The sequence below is a fragment of the Monodon monoceros genome, unplaced genomic scaffold (genome assembly GCF_005190385.1).
Source record: "Monodon monoceros isolate NGI ecotype Baffin Bay Population unplaced genomic scaffold, NGI_Narwhal_1 Super_Scaffold_7, whole genome shotgun sequence".
Classification (NCBI taxonomy): Eukaryota; Metazoa; Chordata; class Mammalia; order Artiodactyla; family Monodontidae; genus Monodon; species Monodon monoceros.
Window position 1 is genome coordinate 69,004,524 of NW_021703784.1, and position 17,396 is coordinate 69,021,919.

The window sequence follows — 17,396 nt, forward strand, 5'->3', positions numbered from 1 at the left end:
ATGGACTGTACACCTTAAAGTGGTTAAAATAATGAAGTCTAGTTAAAAAATAACATACGTTTCTATAAAAAATTTTTAACTCCAAACATTTGTATATATACATGTATATATGTGTAAAGTCATATAAAATGACCAAGCAGGACATAAAACAAACTGTGAACAAGATACCTACAGGGAGAAAATGAAACTGGAAAAGTCCTAATTTTTTAATCCATAAACTTATTCATTTGGACTTCTTAAACATTAGCATCAATTCATACTTCTATTACCTTTACAATTACAAAAATGTTAAAAAGCAAAATAGTGAAAAAGAAACTCAAGAGAACAATTTTGATCAGAAAGGAATTAATAAGCATGGAAATGAAAGGGAACTGAGTTAGGATATAAAATCTTTTCCGACATGTTTTAAGCAACTTTTGAATTCAATCTGCCCAAAACAGCGTAAGTGTGTTAGAGTTCTATTGGATGTCTATTGAAAAAGAATAACAACCGGGACTTCCCTGGTGGCGCACAATGGTTAAGACTCCAGGCTCCCAATGCAGGGGGCCTGGGTTCGATCCCTGCTCAGGGAACTAGATCCCACACCCATGCCCCAACTAAAAGTTCGCATACTGCAACTAAGGAGCCTGTGCGCCGCAACTAAGGAGCTGGTGAGCTGCAACTAAGAAGCCAGCTTGCCATAACTAAGGAGCCCACGTGCCGCAACTACGGAACTCACGAGCCACAACTAAGACCCGGCACAACCAACCAACCAAATAAATAAATAAATAAATAAATAAATAAAAAAAGAATAACAACTTGTCAGCACTGTAAAGATCCTTTAACATCAAAGTATTTATGTTCCCTCTATGGGTACATACCTGTCTGGCTGATCCACTAGCCTGCCTTACTTTTTCTGCCACTCCTCCTAAAAGCTGTACAAGTTTTGCCTGCTTCAGAAGTTCTTCTCTGAGTCCTTTTCCTCCTACTGAGAGGAGAGCACCCAAAACATGTTCATATCGGGCACCAAACTGTGCATCATGCAGGGCATCCTTGAGGAGCCTAATACAGCAAAATATTTATGTCAGCCACTTCTGAGAAACAGATTAATGTCTCTCAAAATCAATTTAACAAGTTTAATTTTTGGTATCCAGGAATTAATTTTAAGCTATATAAGCAAGTAAAAACTCAGTCATTATTATAGAGCTCTAACATGCCAAATAATTTTGCAATAGAGGGTTTTGTTATTTTCTGGTTTTATTTCTAAAGACATAAAAATTTAGCTTCTTTATAATAATGACTTCAATGAAACAGCTGGTATCAACAGTAAATAGTCCGAGCATACAGTTTAGACTTTGAGTGTCATCTCTGTAAATAACAGAGACAGAAATAAAGTACTTAAGAAAATTTAAATCTTACCAATATAAATTGTGTGCTATCTGTATATTTCCCAATGCCCTGGACAGAAGGAAGCGCACTAATGAACTGTTCAAGTAAATTTCATATTTCAAAGCCTACATGCAAAGAAAAATAAGAATCACTAGTGGTCAAACCCATACTACGTTGTTAGGATAAAATTATCAAAAGATAAACTATATAAATGAAGGATGAAAGGTGATACTGATAAAAATGAAACATGAATTAACTTAGGTGAAATTAATGAAATCAAGCAGAAAAGTACAGACCTGGGAATAACATTCATTAGCTATGTTTAAAAGGCCAATTAAAAAAAAAAAAAATCAAAGAAAAGTTCAAGTCTGGTTTGTTCTGAGAGTTAAAACCCGAGAATTAAAAATCCAGGTATATATATATAGTTAGTATTTAAGTAGGGCAGCTGATAATAGTGGAAAAAAATTCACACTAAATCCAAATGCAATACACCTCAACATTCCCACACAACAAAAGTACTTTTAATCAAAACAGAAAGGGGATCCCTTAGCAAAGTCCCTACTCATACAAACTGGGGAGAGGGTAAGGAGGGTAGGTAACCTCGTAAAAAACTCACCTGCACAAACTGTGGAAGAAGATCTGTTAGCTCATCATCACTAATAGCCTCAATCCAGGTCACAGCTAGGGACCTCACTTCCTGATCAGCAAATCTAGAAGCATACCACAAAAATCAAGATTTGACAGCGATTTCTTTCTAATGAAGCTGTTTTTCCTGAAAACACAATCTCAATCTATTCCTGACAAAGAATACTCAAATAGCTATTCAAAAGCAATGTGTTTCTTCTCTTTTTCTAGGAAGAAAATCTTATTGTCCTATACACAAATCCAATTTCGTGACTGTTTAGAAACTTTATGAAAATTAATTCTGACCTACATCATAAAAATATAACAAAGTATTCAAAATTTACAACCTCTCTAGATTAGTTTTAAATGATATGATATCCCTTTTTAATAACCTCAACACAAAAGATGTGTTTTATAGAAATATGCATTTATACGGAATTGAATTGCTTTCATGTTAAAACAAAGGGAACTAATCCTGCAACATAATATCTTACTGGAAAAACAATAAAACAGAGCAAATAAATTCAGCCACAGTTAACTTACTTTGAATCAAGAAGCTCCAATGCAGTCAGTGGGTGCAATGGAGGCCACTGCCGAAGCAATGAGTAAGTTTTGGCAAGATTAACCCATTTCCAGTTTGGGGCACTTGCTAGTACTTTAGGAAGACAATTTGGGTGTTTGAGGCAATAATAACGCTTCTCCCACAGAAAGGCTTTATCTTCTTTAGAAAGTCTGAATATGTAACAGAATTAAATCACTTCTTAGTGATATCATAATGACAGTTATAATCTCAACGATTAAAAATACAAAGAAGAAATTTATTCCTTTTAGGACAGCCACTTGTTGGTAGAATCATTAATACTAATTTGGAATAGAAAAACGCAATGTACAGCAAACACCACTAATTTACCCTAATTTGGGGGATGGAAAGAAACCATTCTGCCTTGATAAAAGAGTCTTAGTTAAGAAGAAGAAGAAGAAGGATAATTCAGCACAATAAAATTTATTGAGCTCTAACCAGATGCCAGGCACTGGAAATCAGAGTTGGCTACGCAGAACCTACCCTAAGAGACAGCAAGGATTTCATCATTTTATAAAAGTAAAATCAAATGTCATGCCAAAAACAAATGCTATTACAAAATTTTAGAAGATGACTATATAGCTCATTTGAGGAATATTCAAAATAAAAAGAACTTGTCTTGGAAATTCTAATTTACTGTTAATGACAGATGTTTATGTGAATGAAATATTTCACTACTCATCTATCTACCCTTGTGTATATAATCCATGCATTGAATTGAAATGTATTTCACATGGAATACTAAAAAAAAAAATCAAGTATTGCAAAAAGGTACACAATTAAGTTTCTCCTTCCAATTCCCCTCCCAGTGGCAACTGCCTAACCTCGTATATTCTTCCAGAAGTAGTCTATTCATATAGAAGCATACACAAAGGTGTATGTAGATTCTCTTTTTTTCCTATATGTTAATGGTAACACACTATACACACTATCCTGCTACTTATTTTGTTCATTTAACATCTTACATATTAGTACATATAGCTATAACTTCATTCTTAATAGTTACATAGTACTGTTGGATAAATGTACCGTAATTTAACCCGTTAATGAACATTCCCTATCAGTTTTATAATAACCCAAATAAACACTGCAATGAATATTCTTGTCTCCACAAGCAAATATAAAAGGGTTTTCTCTAAAATACACTATAACTAACCGGAAGTGGAATTGTTAGGTCAGACTATGGACACTGCGACCTTTATAGATTTTGCCAAATTGCTCTCCAAAAGCTTTTAGAGTTCTGCCAACAGTATAATTCCCATTTTCTGTATCCCATCAATACCTTATATAATGAGACATTTTAATTTTCAACAATCTGATGTGTGAAATGGTGTCTTTTATTAACTTATAATTCCTTGATTATTGAGAGGTTGAACATATTTTTTCAGATGTTTAAAAGGTACTGTATTTCTTTTCCAAAGAATTATCTATTCATATTCTTGTCTACCACTGTGTTGTCCGTTTTTCTACTTATATGAAAAGGTCCTTCATATATTAAGGATACAGATTATAGTTTCCAATCTATCGTTTGCCTTTTCATTATGTAAAAAAATTGACCTGTACAAATTTCTAAATTTTATGTAGTCATATAGTCTTTTTATACAATTAAAAAAAGAAAAAAAGAACTTTCCATATCAGGAACATTGCTAAATCATCAGGGCATTTAATAAACCATTAACTTGAACTTTACATTGTAGGAGATACCCAGGCAAAACAGAATCAAAGGAATGTACCCAAGTGATGAGTCTCTGTGAAGAATATCAAGAAGTTTCCCTTTTACATCATTCTCCAATGTTTCTAAGTTGTGTTGCTGTATAATGCTTCTGTCAACTTGAGGAGTGGTATAAATGATATCAAATGTAGGAGAAGGAAAATCAACCTTAAAAATTAACAGAAGTTGATTAAATTATAGCTGAAAAGTCCACATATTTGCTACATTAACTTGTTTTTGATTTTTCTTAGCCATCAGGGTGATAATACCAAACATTAAATTAATGCTTCTGTCCTTTTATTAAAAGTGATTACCATTACTGGTAATTCTCAATAGCACATGTACTACTTGGGATTGGTGTAAGTGCATATTTTACTGTTTCTCAGAAATAGGAAATGGTTTATTGACATTTAAATTAAATATAGATCCTAAGATCGAAACGAGATTAGGCTTCTTTAGTAACAACCCAGATCATGGTACACATATACTTTTCATAAAGAATTCAAATTTGAACCTTTCCACGTGTCAGGAAGTATCATTACCTGTAACACTATTCTTTCCATCACATATCCTTTTTTGGGGACTGTTCCAGGAACAGGATTTGTATGTGATGAAGTCCAAAGATACAGAAGTTTAGTTCCACATGTTAAAAACCTTCATGAATGTAAACAGAAGAATACTGTGGATTTCATCTTAAAAATTACTTCAAAACTCACAACACATGGTAATGAATTTGAAATGTTAATAATCAAATATTTATTAAGCATCCTCTATATAAAAAGAACATATCAGAAGGAGTCACTCTCCATAGTGTACTTTCACTTCAGTATTTAGGTACTGAAGTATGGGAGTTAGAACAAAAGGAGGGAAGATGAAGCAACATTATCTTGGGAGAATCGGGGCTCAGGATAGAAGACAAGATGGGTAAAGTCTCAGAGTCACCTGTCCCCAAAACAACTTCTATAAATAGGAAGGTGAAGGATAGTCTTTGAAGATCATCTACAGAGGAACACATCTCAAGATGGTGGTTTGGATTTCATAACTGCTCCTTGACTTTTACCATAACAACAAAAACGCATGCCAAGAAAACCAGTATCTACTTTGTGCCAAAGCACTAATCATTTGAGATGAGAAGTTTCATCTGTTTGTGACCAGGGGTCAGCAAATATTTCTGTAAAGGGCCAGACAGCAAATATTTGGGGCTTTCTGGGCTATACAATCTCTGTCAGAGACTCAACTCTGCTAGTATAGTGCCAAAGCAGCCATGAACAATACATTTCAAAAAATGTGTGCTGTGTTCTAACAAAACTGTATTTACAAAAAACAGGCAGTGGTCCGGAGTATGCTGACCCTTGCCCTAGACTACCAATTTATTGTCTACTGAAATTAAAAACATTTACCAATAAAGATATTGATATGTCTTTACACAGAAGAAATTTCTGAAAAATAACATGAGACATAAAAGCAGGAAACTATAAACTTCATCAAACTTTGCTCATTTTATTCAAACAGCAAATATCCTTCCCAAAACTAGACTCCAGTCTTAATGTTTTCTCTAGCAGGTTAACAGCCTTTGAATCTTTGGCACAGGAATTCCCTGGCAGTCCAGTGGTTAGGACTCCGCGCTTCCACTGCGGGGGGCCTGGGTTCAATCTCGGAGAACTGAGATCCTGCAAGCTGCGCGAGGTGGCCAAAAAAAAAAAAAATCTTTGACACATATATTCTGTCTACTTTAGAACCACCCTCACCCTCAACTAGATTATTTGAAGGCAAATTCTGATATTATTTTATCTGCAAATACTTTTATGTATCTCTAAATGACAAACACCTTAATTTAAACATAATTGCAACAGAAACTTCCCTGGTGGCCCAGTGGCTAAGACTCCGCACTCCCAATGCAGGGGGCCCGGGTTCAATCCCTGGTAAGGGAACTAGATCCCACGTGTTGCAACTAAGAGTTCACATGCTGCAACTAAAGATCCTGCATGCCGCAACTAAAAGATACCGTGTGCCGCAACTAAGACCCGGCGCAGCCAAATAAATATTTAAACATAATTACAACAAAATAATTAAAAATAATTACTCAAAGTTATTAGCTATCTAGTCAGCACTCAAATTTCTCTGATTGTCTCTAAAAAAAATTTTTTTTAACAGTTGGTTTGTTTGAATAAGGATACAAGCAAGATCCAACATGTGCATTGGTTGATATGTCTTTTAAAGTATCTTTTAAATCAAGGGTTAACAAACTCCAGACTGTCACCTTGTTTTGTAAATAAACTTTTACTAAAATAAAGCCACACTTATTCATTTACATATTGCCTATCTATCACTGCTTTTGCCTTTGCTTTTACATTTGTGACAGAGACAACATGACCTACAAAGCCTCAACTACTTCTATCTGGTCCTCTTAACAAAGTTTGCCAACTCTTGTTTTAATCCATACATTCTTCTTTTTTATCCCCCGTTATTTGTTGAAGAATCCAGGTGTTCTGTTCTGAGAATTTTCTACATCCTGGATTTTACTGAGTGCATTCCTCTGGTATCATTTAGCATGTCCCTTTATCTCCTATATTTTCTGTAATAGATCTAAAGGTTTGATCTGATTCAGGGTTAGTTATGTGGCCAGAATACTTAATACTTTGTAGGTGGTATTGTATACCACTAGTTCCTGATGCATCAAATAAAGAAGCACACATTGGTATATCTCTCCTTCTGTGATGTGAAGATAATCGGTTTGTTCAAGTGCTATCAGTCTAAATCATCCATTATAAAGTTCCAGAAAACTTAATCACAATGGTTTTAAACAAGCATTAATAAATCACTGCTTAAATCAATGTCAACCAAGAATGCTTTTGACCACAGTGGATATTTGGCAATGTCTGGAGACATTTTTGTTGGCAACTAGGGGGTACTACTGGCATTTAGTGGGCAGAAACCAAGGATGCCACCAAACATCCCACAGTGTACAGGACAGTCTCCCACGGCAAAGAATTACCTGGCCCAAAATGTCAACAGTGCCAAGACTGAGATTTCCTGGCCTAAATCTACTATTTCAGTAGGGGCTGCAAAACTGTAATATTCTGTCATTCCTTCTGCATCTATTAGCTGGAATTTTTCTGTAAAAAACTTTCTCACATCAATTATTTGGTAATCCTGAGACACAACTTATAAAGGAACAGCAGCTTAAATGCTTGATTCAGTTTATTTAAAAATGAGTTAAGAACTCATTTATCATTGAGGTTGACTGAAATGCCTGTAAATCATTTGGCTTTCATGATAGTAACTTCATCAGGCTGTATGCAGGTTATACCTTAAACATAAATTAATTTTGAAAGAATTTCAAGACCAGGACTTCTGATCACTGTACTACAGTACGTTAACAGACTAAATCATTAACACTTTCTCTATATGTATTAATATAAAATCATCTTCCCTCTTAATTTCTGAGCATTTTTTGAATGTTAAATCCTAACATTACCTAGATTGACTACACTACTTGCCAAAGTCTCAAGATTAACAGCATCAGCTCACTGTTTTAAACAGTAGAGTGCTGGATGCAACTATTTAATTGTCTAACAGAAGTCGGGGCTTCCCTGGTGGCGCAGTGGTTGGGATTCCGCCTGCCGATACGGGGGGCGTGGGTTCGTGTCCCGGTCTGGGAGGATCCCGCATGCCGCGGAGCAGCTGGGCTCGTGGGCTCGTGGGCTCGTGGGCCGTGGCCGCTGGGCCTGCGCACCCGGAGCCTGTGCTCAGCGGCGGGAGGGGCCGTGGCGGTGGGAGGGCAGCGTACCGCATAAAAAAAAAAGTCAACTGCCCTTCCCCTTACTCTTTTGAATTTTGAAAGAATGTCATTCATCCAATAAAAAACATTTATTCATAGTCAAAAAAAGTTGCAAAAAATGACAGTACTTCTCAAATGAAGTAAAGACTCCTAGTGCTTTCAAGAGCACGAAGGTTTTCAAAACTGACTCATTTATAAAAATTAATGATAATGATATAATTACATTTAATTTTCTCACATAACTATTCCCTGACACTAATTTATCAAAGACAATTGAGGACTTCCCTGGTGGAGCCCTGGTTAAGAATCCGCCTGCCAATGCAGGGGACACAGGTTCGACCCCTGGTCTGGGAAGATCCCACATGCCACGGAGCAACTAAGCCCGTGTGCCACAACTTCTGAGCCTGTGCTCTAGAGCCCGCAACCCACAAATACTGAGCCCGAGTCCCACAACTACTGAAGCCCGCAATCCTAGAGCCCGTACTCCGCAACAAGAGAAGCCACCGCATTAAGAAGCCCATGCACCGTAACGAAGAACAGCTCCTGCTCATTGCAACTAGAGAAACCCCACGCACAGCAACGAAGACCCAATGCAGCCATAAATAAATAAATAAATTTATAGGGGTGGGGGGGAAAGACAATTGAGAACACAATTCTCCTCCTTTATGGGGCCAATATTCTGTTTCAGAGTAGTCATGGATTATATTTAGCAAACGGTTCTAAATATACATCATTAATAGCAATTTCTTTTTTTAAAATTTTTAAATTTTTTGGCTGTGTTGGGTCTTGGTTGCAGTGTGCGGGCTTTCTCTAGTTGTGGCGAGCAGGGGCTACTCTTCGTTGCGGTGCATGGACTTCTCATTGCAGAGGCTTCTCTTGTTGCGAAACACGGGCTCTAGGCGCACGGGCTTCAGTAGTTGTGGCATGTGGGCTCAGTAGTTGTGGCTCGCGGGCTCTAGAGCACAGGCTCAGTAGTTGTGACGCATGGGCTTAGCTGCTCTGTGGCATGTGGGATCTTCCTGGACCAGGGCTCGAACCCAGGTCCCCTGCATTGGCAGGTGGATTCTTAACCACTGTGCCACCAGGGAAGTCCTAATAGCAATTTCTTCAACTGCTTTTATCTAGCCTTTGGCAGTTCAGAATTATGTCAGGTGTCAAACAAAATTTGAGCCCAAAAGAAGTTATAGAATAAAAAAATCTTAAACTGCCTCCTCACATATAGGGGGAGTGACTATAAGAAAAGAAAAATGTGTGAATAAATGCTATATTTAAGTACATAAGAATAATTCAAAAACAAAACTAATGAAGTCAGTGTTTCAAACACCACATGATTTTTAAAATGATTACTGGAAATTCAAACTGTGTTTGTCATTTAAGAGGAAAAAGGAAGTAGAACTAGATTAGCAGAATTTAACTCTTATTTTTTAATTGTTTTATTGTAGGTTAAATGATCAGTTATTAAGTCATTTCCCCAAAACTGTCCCATGGGACACAATGTTTTAAAAGATGTATTCTAGAACAAAAAAAGTACTATGGTATCAAATAAGTCTGAGAATGGTAATATAGGATAATGTTAAGAACACAGACCCTGGGGCCAAACTGCCTATATTCAAATCCCACTTCTGCCACTTACTAGCTAAGCGCCCAAGGGCAAGGCACTTTGATTCTCCCCTCTGTAAAAAGGGATAATAATAATACCTACCTTCATAGGGTTGTTGTGAGGTATATAAGGCTATGTATACAGCACTCAGACTAATACCCAGCATACAGTAAATGTTATGTATTTATAATTACAGTAATATTATTATTAAACACAGTAGGCTTCTTGACTGCAGAACTTTAGAGATACTTTAATATGCTAATGTCCATTATCATGCTCCAAAGTGTTATCACGTGCTATATCAAACATTCCAAACTTACTCAATTAAATTTTTTTTCATTTAGGAAAACACTTGATGGTCTCATGGAACATATTATTACTTAAAACATAATCAAAATAGCTGAAAGGCCAGCTACATTATCCCAATGGCTATTAGTAGACACAAAGTTCAAAAGGAATTCCTTTAACCCTAAGGATCAATTAATTTTGCATACATGTGGGACTTTTGAAGATTAAAGGCCAGGGGTCCATAGCAGTAAGGGTAGATCAGTTAGGTAAAGGGAATAATACGCAGTTGTAGACTCTCTTAAACTGGAGAAGGATGGGGAAGAGATGCGAAGAGGGAAAGTGGAGTTTGTGGGGTTTTTTTTTTTTTTTTTTTTTTTTGCTGTACAAGGACCTCTAACTGTTGTGGCCTCTCCCGTTGCGGAGCACAGGCTCTAGACGCGCAGGCTCAGCGGTCATGGCTCACGCGCCTAGCTGCTCTGCAGCATGTGGGATCTTCCCGGACCAGGGCACGAACCCATGTCCCCTGCATTGGCAGGCGGACTCTCAACCACTGCGCCACCAGGGAAGCCCCTGTGGGGTTTTTTAAAAATATATCAAAGGAACTTGTAAGACCACGAGTATTAGGTCATAACATAATGCTTTCCATAAATTACAATTAAAGAATGAACTGGCTGCTGCTTTTCTTCTGGAATAGTGAGTGGCAAACAATCCTTTGAATACCCATATAGATATGTTCAAACTATAGGAATACAACTTTGGTTTCCTCTGTGTCTCTGAAATGACCTCCTTTAATCACATCGGAAAAAATGAGGCAACTCATTATCTCATCACCTACGTCACTGTTCCCCACTCAACTCTCTATCCAATTCTGATGCTGCAAGTGTGTCCACAGTAACTCACCATTACAACTCAGTAACACTTACCGTTTAAAGTCAAAAAGAGGTAAAGAAACTTTGCCCAAGGCTTCTGGCCCCTTTCTCTGCTTATTAGAATCAGGGGAACTTCCACTGCTCTGATTTAAAATTCCAAAAAGAGTAAGGTGAAGTAGTGATTCTAATGGCAATTGTGATATCTGGATGGGAAAAATGATTCTATGGGGGGAAAATGTATTAATAGAAAAAACAAATTAGACTGAATATGAAGTTTAATGCTTTAACGAGACTGACAATCTTAGGTATTTTATTTGACTCATCAAATAATCTTTAATCCTGAGTAACCTTTACTTAAGCAGTAAGCTTCGCTAACAAATACTATAAAAATCTTAAATAAATTTCATTATAATTTCAAACACATAACGTTTCTCTCTTCAAAAATTTGTTAATACTTTTACTTAAGACTGCCAATGTCAATTTCTAGGCAAAATAATAATCATTTTTATTTCCTTTAGGAAAAGCTAGATGAATGTTTATTTCTGATTCGAGATTTACGTGTGCACATACATACACAGACAGACATATATGTTTACCAGTGTTTTGTTTTTGTTTTTTTTAAATCTGAAAGGACACATAAGGCCAACAGTGGTCACTCTGAGGAGCGATGAGATGGTTAAGAGTTGAAAATAAAGTGACACTTTCCACCCCACATGCATTTTTGTATTATTTGATTGCTTTGACAGACATGTGCTATTTTTATAATTAAAAAAATAAAAGAAAAATAGGAAACCATTAAATAAATGCAGAATAAAAAGTAAAAAGTTCTGCAATTGCCTCCTTGTCTAAATAATGAAAGCATTCCCTTAGTTTGAAGACAATATTTTAAAAATATTAACAGTGCAAAATATCATCTTGTACATGGATTTAAGATAATTTTAAAAATCTGTTAACCAAGAACTAGGCTTCCTATATACAGTGTTACAGAATAAATACTGAACTAAAGCAGTGTTATAAAAAACCATCTTTGTAGAATTATACGTAACTTTAACTTGACAAAGCCTAGGAAGAACTGATGGCACCTTCTGCAATTTAACAATATGAAGATTTAAAAGAATATTTCAGATTTTTAAATGAGAATTTCAGTCCATTCTATAGAATTGTATCTAGAAGAGACTTTAAGATATCAGTAAGAATTTAATGAATTTTAATGGAACTTGTAATTAAAACTGAAGGCTGTATGCATAAATGGATAAAAGTAAAGAACACGGCATACTGAAAGAATAAAAAGCCAGAAATTTCACTTACAGTTCATCCCATTTAATAAGATAGAAGAAATTCTTATAAGTGCCAACCTTCTTTGATTGAATAGGCTTAAAAAGATCCTTTCCATTGTAAGTCAGGGAACATATCAAGAAGTATTTTTCATAACTGAGAAAAGAGATTTTTATTTGATAATACAAATTAGTTAACTAATCAAATATGTATCATTAGCCATTCTTACCTAAAAGTGACTATTATCTGAAATAATTTGGTTACCATTCACTTGAATTTATGGAAAAACATCTAAAATTTAAGTATTGCAAATCCTACAAAAATAGAGGCATAGCAAAGGGAATACCGAAGGGAACATATATCACTAGGTGCCAGTCTAAAGGAGCTGTATTGATACCAGCTGGAGAATTTATCTCAATTTTGTGCTCAGTTAGTTACTAGCTTTAGATTTTAGTTAAATGACACTGAATAATTCTTCATTTCTAGGTAAATTCTAGGAAGTAATAGTACAAACATTTATCTCCCCTAGGTGCTATTTTCCTTTGCTAAGCCACTGAAATAGAGTCAGTTTAGCATATTAATGGTGCATGGGCCTGAGTTGCACTGAGCCAGTCTTCCTAATCTATTAGGAGGCTTCCATCCAAGGGGACAGATGCTATTGCATTCTTTCACTGGACAGCAATGATTTAGCCCCTAACTGCTACAAGTACAAAGCCGGGTAATTCAGTCAGGCAATCTTGTAGAGCAGGAGTTTTAGGTTCAATAAAACTGTATTCTACTAGTACTCTAACTTACTGCTAGGCTTACCCATTAACCATTTTGTTCATACAATCTGTTAATCATTCTAAATATATTTCAAATCTAATCTCACTGGTTCACAAAGCTAACTATTTAATTGCTTTTCTCAACCTTCTCCTTTTTTTTTTTTTTTGGTCATGCTGCTCGGCTTGCATCATCTTAGTTCCCCAACAAGGAATTGAACCCATGCCCTGGACAGTGCAAGCACGGAATCCTAACCACTGGAACCACCAGGGAATTCCCTCAACCTCTTTTTAAATCAGCATTGTATTGGGAGTTCCAGGTGGGCTAGTGGTTAGGATTCCAAGCTTTCATTACTGTGGCCCAGGTTCAATCCCTGGTGAGGGAACTGAGATCCCGCAAGCTGTGCGGCGTGGCCAAAAAAAAAAAAAAAAAAATCAGCATTGTATTAACTTTCTTTCCATCTTAATTATCACTGTGTTGTTTTCTACTGAGTATTTGTTCTCCTCATTAGTGTCCCTAAATTTAATTGTGTGTATACATGGTTTTGTATGGAGGATGTGGAGGGTATTATCTCTGTAACTATTTAAAAGAATGAAATACCTTTAGAGACCAATAGTACCCATTTAAATGCAAGTTCCAAGAGGGCAAAGATTTTTTGCTGCCTTGTTTACTGCTGAATCCCTAGTACTAAGAATACTGCCCACAGATGGTGCTCAGTAAATATTTACTGAATGAATTAATATACCACTTTCAAGTCATTATATTATATATTACCTAATGCTCAGTTTATGTTCTAAAGCAGAATTTATGTTTGGTATCTATAACTAGGCTTTATTTTATAGCTATTATATATATATATATATATACCTATTATAAAACAATTTCATTAAAAATATTCAATTTGCGGGCTTCCCTGGTGGCACAGTGGTTGAGAGTCCGCCTGCCGATGCAGGGGACACGGGTTTGTGCCCCGGTCCAGGAGGATCCCACATGCCGCGGAGCGGCTAGGCCCGTGAGCCATGGCCGCTGGGCCTGCACGTCCGGAGCCTGTGCTCTGCAACAGGAGTGGCCAGAACAGTGAGAAGCCCGCGTACCGCAAAAAAGAAAAAAAAATTCAATTTGGGCTTTTCAGTTTATACTAATCTTTTCCAAATAAGTTGAAGGTGGCAAACTTTTTGGCACTGACAAAAAAAATCAAAAAGGAAAAACCCATATTAAAAATTCAATAGAAGAAGTATGCTCTTGCATACTTCAAAGTCTAGCAAAGAGTAAACTGTAAACTACTAAAGAGGGGACAAAAATGTGCTATAGTCCCATTACCCTGGTTCTAAAGGAAAGGCAGAAATAGCAGTCATAAATTGACTAATTTATTAACTAGCATTTGCCCTTGTAAGTTTAAACATATTTTCCTGCCTTTTCTGTACGTAGTGGGGGTGATATTTTTTATTGGAACAGCATCAAATATCTCTGTAATTTTTAGGAAAACCACAAAGGTATCTGGTGGATCACGTATCATCCATTTAAATGCCAAGGTAACAGTGGATGCTGACATTTTTCAAGATTAGATTAGCTTCTAGGTGAAGCTATACATATCTCCTTTTAAATAGTTACTTACTTTGATACCCAGTTACTCGAAATTCCATGTGCAGCAAAAATTGTAAACTGGAGCTGTTCCATTGTGGTCCATGCTTCCTTGATGTTCCTGTTACTGTGGGCACAGTCTACAGAACCCCTACCAGAATTTGCATGGAGTCTGAGAAGGTCATAAATTGCTGCAGTTAACTGGTCCATGCTTACTTGAACAGGATTTTCAGGATTCAGTGAGCCTAGGTTTAAAGAAATTGTTAATATAATTCTCCGAAAAAGCAACAATTACTCCTAAAATTTAAGGAACTTCAATACATACCTCTAGTTGAACTCTTGCTAGTGTCTCCTCCTCCAGACAGTGAAGTCACCTGCTTACATACATACATATTAGTGAGAAAATCACCCATGACGTAATATAAAATGTTTACCTTTTATTTCAATACATTTATTAAATTCTATATCAAAGAAATCCTTCATAGGAGAAACTTCCCAAGTGTCCGCAGAATAAAACAATAAAAAAAGACTGCAAAAAGAAAATGAATATCCCAAATCAAATAAAGAGATGATTTTTTTTTTCTTTGCGGTACGCGGGCCTCTCACTGCTGCAGCCTTTCCCGTTGCAGAGCACAGGCTCCAAACGCACAGGCTCAGCGGCCATGGCTCATGGGCCCAGCCGCTCTGTGGCATGTGGGGTCTTCCCGGACCGGGGCACGAACCCGTGTCCCCTGCATCAGCAGGTGGACTCTCAACCACTGCGCCACCAGGAAGCCCAGAGATGACTTTTAATATGAAGAAAATGCATTTCCATTACTTGCTCTACTATTAGCATGATAAGCATATCCTTAAAGAAACTAGACTCTACTTATTACCCTTTAGTGTCTCAAAAAAAGCTCTTATAATTATTCGAATTGAGCTCTCCTTCTACTCTCTGCTCCTTTATCCAGCAAATGAATATAATGAGTAGAAGCCTCAGACAACATTAGGACCATGGCAGTTTATCACCTCCAAGTGATTTCAGACATATTTTTTAATTTATAAAAACAAGCACATAATAAGAAAGGAAAAAACAAACAAACAAAACACGAGAGACCCAAATTTCTATATACCATAAGAATAGGCTCTCTGTGAGAATGAATGGATTAAGCTAGCTCCTAAACATTTGTTGAGGAACATGCCAACAATATAACTTTTCCTTTCTTTAAATTTATCATGTCTTGGGATCTTTCTCTCATCCTTCCAATCAAAGCTATGAACATCCCTCTGAAAATAGTTAATTAAATCCCGGTGGAAACATCATGGGGAGAACTTTTACTAAATGCAACAGTATGTTGTCAAGTGAGGACTCCTAACCTGGTTGCCTCTGAGGCAATTTAAGTCACTATTACTGAGGCTCCTGGGTCTTTCCAATAGGAAGGAGGTATAGTCCAAAGTAGAACTTCCCCGTTGACAATCATGAACACTTCCATCCAGAGGGAGGGAAATGTTAGCTATTACTATCCAGGTCCTTCAAGCGTAGTATTACCTTAAAACCCCAAACCAACTCATTTTTGCCAGAGTTACTCTCTACACACAAAAAGTTCAGTTGGGCATCCACCTATTCAATGTCAACTCTCACAAAGTTTTTCAAGGCAGTCCATCTCCTCTTAGGAATTCCCCACCTTACCAAGTAAGTGACCAAATCAGCTCAAAAGTAAAAGCCAAAGTTAAAACGGTAACACTTGGGCTTCCCTGATGGCACAGTGGTTAAGAATCTGCCTGCCAATGCAGGAGACATGGGTTCAAGCCCTGGTCCGGTTAGATCCCACATGCCGCAGAGCAACTAAGCCCGTGTGCCACATCTACTGAGCCTGCACTCTAGAGCCCACGAGCCACTACTACTGAAGCCTGCGCGCCTAGGGCCCATGCTCTGCAACAAGAGAAACCACCGCAATGAGAAGCCTGCGCACCACAACGAAGAGTAGCCCCCACTCGCCGCAACTAGAGAAAGCCCGCACGAAGCAAGGAAGACCCGACGTAGCCAATACATACATACATATATACATAAATAAATAAAATTTATTTTAAAACAAAACAAAACAAAAAAGGTTAACACTTTGTCTAGCAGTAGCAAGAATCTCCCAGTTTAAGTGACAGATGCTCACTTAAGTACATATTTGCGCGTGATAAAATGCTAATTACTAAAAAATACTCACTTCAGCACTTTTACTCCTCGGAAGATTAACTGCTCTCTTCAGCTTCTTTACTGATTCTGTAATGGCAAGAGTCTCCACACCATCTAAAGCACTGCAGATTTTTCTTACAGCTTTAATTACTTGATCTACCACTCTATGTTGGTTCTTTAAAAATAAAAAGTAAAATAAACATAAGCATATGAAATTTAAAGGATCTATTTCAGAGATGAAGTAAAAAACCAGACATTTCACATGTGCCTAAGAACAGATATCCTCCTTTACTCTTTTGTGATGAAAAAGAAAAGAAACAAGATAGCTTTTCAATTACATAAGTTACTTTGAAATAGGAAAAAAGCAGGCCTGGTTAATTTTCACTTTGCCTGTACAATTATTCATATGCAAATGCCTTTAATTTCTTATTAGAATCAGAAGCAAAAGCAATAAATCACTAACAAATTATGAAATGACTTAAAAAAGCTAGAGTTCTTTTTAATTTTCATTTTGTGAATAATTTCCACATTAAAAACATCAACACTTCTCGCTCTCCTGCAAAAATCTGGTATCAAAAACCAGGTTGTTCAGAGACTGGTCACAAATTAATAACACTGGGCAACAGTTACTAAAAGTGAGTCAACTTTTCAGCATCATTTGCATCTATACAACCAACACTTTCTAAGTCTTGTCTGATGAAAAAACTTCTGTGAGGACAATCCCTCCTTACTATTCAACCACAGATCATTTCACCATGTAGGTATACATGTACAAATATATTATAAAATA

The 17,396-nt window shown here is 36.7% G+C and overlaps 1 protein-coding gene across 2 annotated transcripts in view; it reads right to left on the reverse strand.

The window, feature by feature from the left end:
- The window catches only part of PIK3C2A (phosphatidylinositol-4-phosphate 3-kinase catalytic subunit type 2 alpha), a 103,218-nt gene that overhangs the window by 22,412 nt on the left and 63,410 nt on the right, over positions 1-17,396 (reverse strand). For both annotated transcript variants that reach the window (XM_029207906.1, XM_029207905.1), the window contains 11 exons: positions 16,638-16,781; positions 14,765-14,813; positions 14,474-14,684; positions 12,130-12,252; positions 10,876-11,043; positions 4,826-4,937; positions 4,306-4,451; positions 2,536-2,724; positions 1,985-2,078; positions 1,399-1,493; positions 861-1,041 (listed from right to left, as the gene is read on the reverse strand). In XM_029207906.1, the coding sequence (XP_029063739.1) occupies positions 861-1,041; positions 1,399-1,493; positions 1,985-2,078; positions 2,536-2,724; positions 4,306-4,451; positions 4,826-4,937; positions 10,876-11,043; positions 12,130-12,252; positions 14,474-14,684; positions 14,765-14,813; positions 16,638-16,781 (1,512 nt within the window). The remainder of the gene's footprint in view (positions 1-860; positions 1,042-1,398; positions 1,494-1,984; positions 2,079-2,535; positions 2,725-4,305; positions 4,452-4,825; positions 4,938-10,875; positions 11,044-12,129; positions 12,253-14,473; positions 14,685-14,764; positions 14,814-16,637; positions 16,782-17,396) is intronic.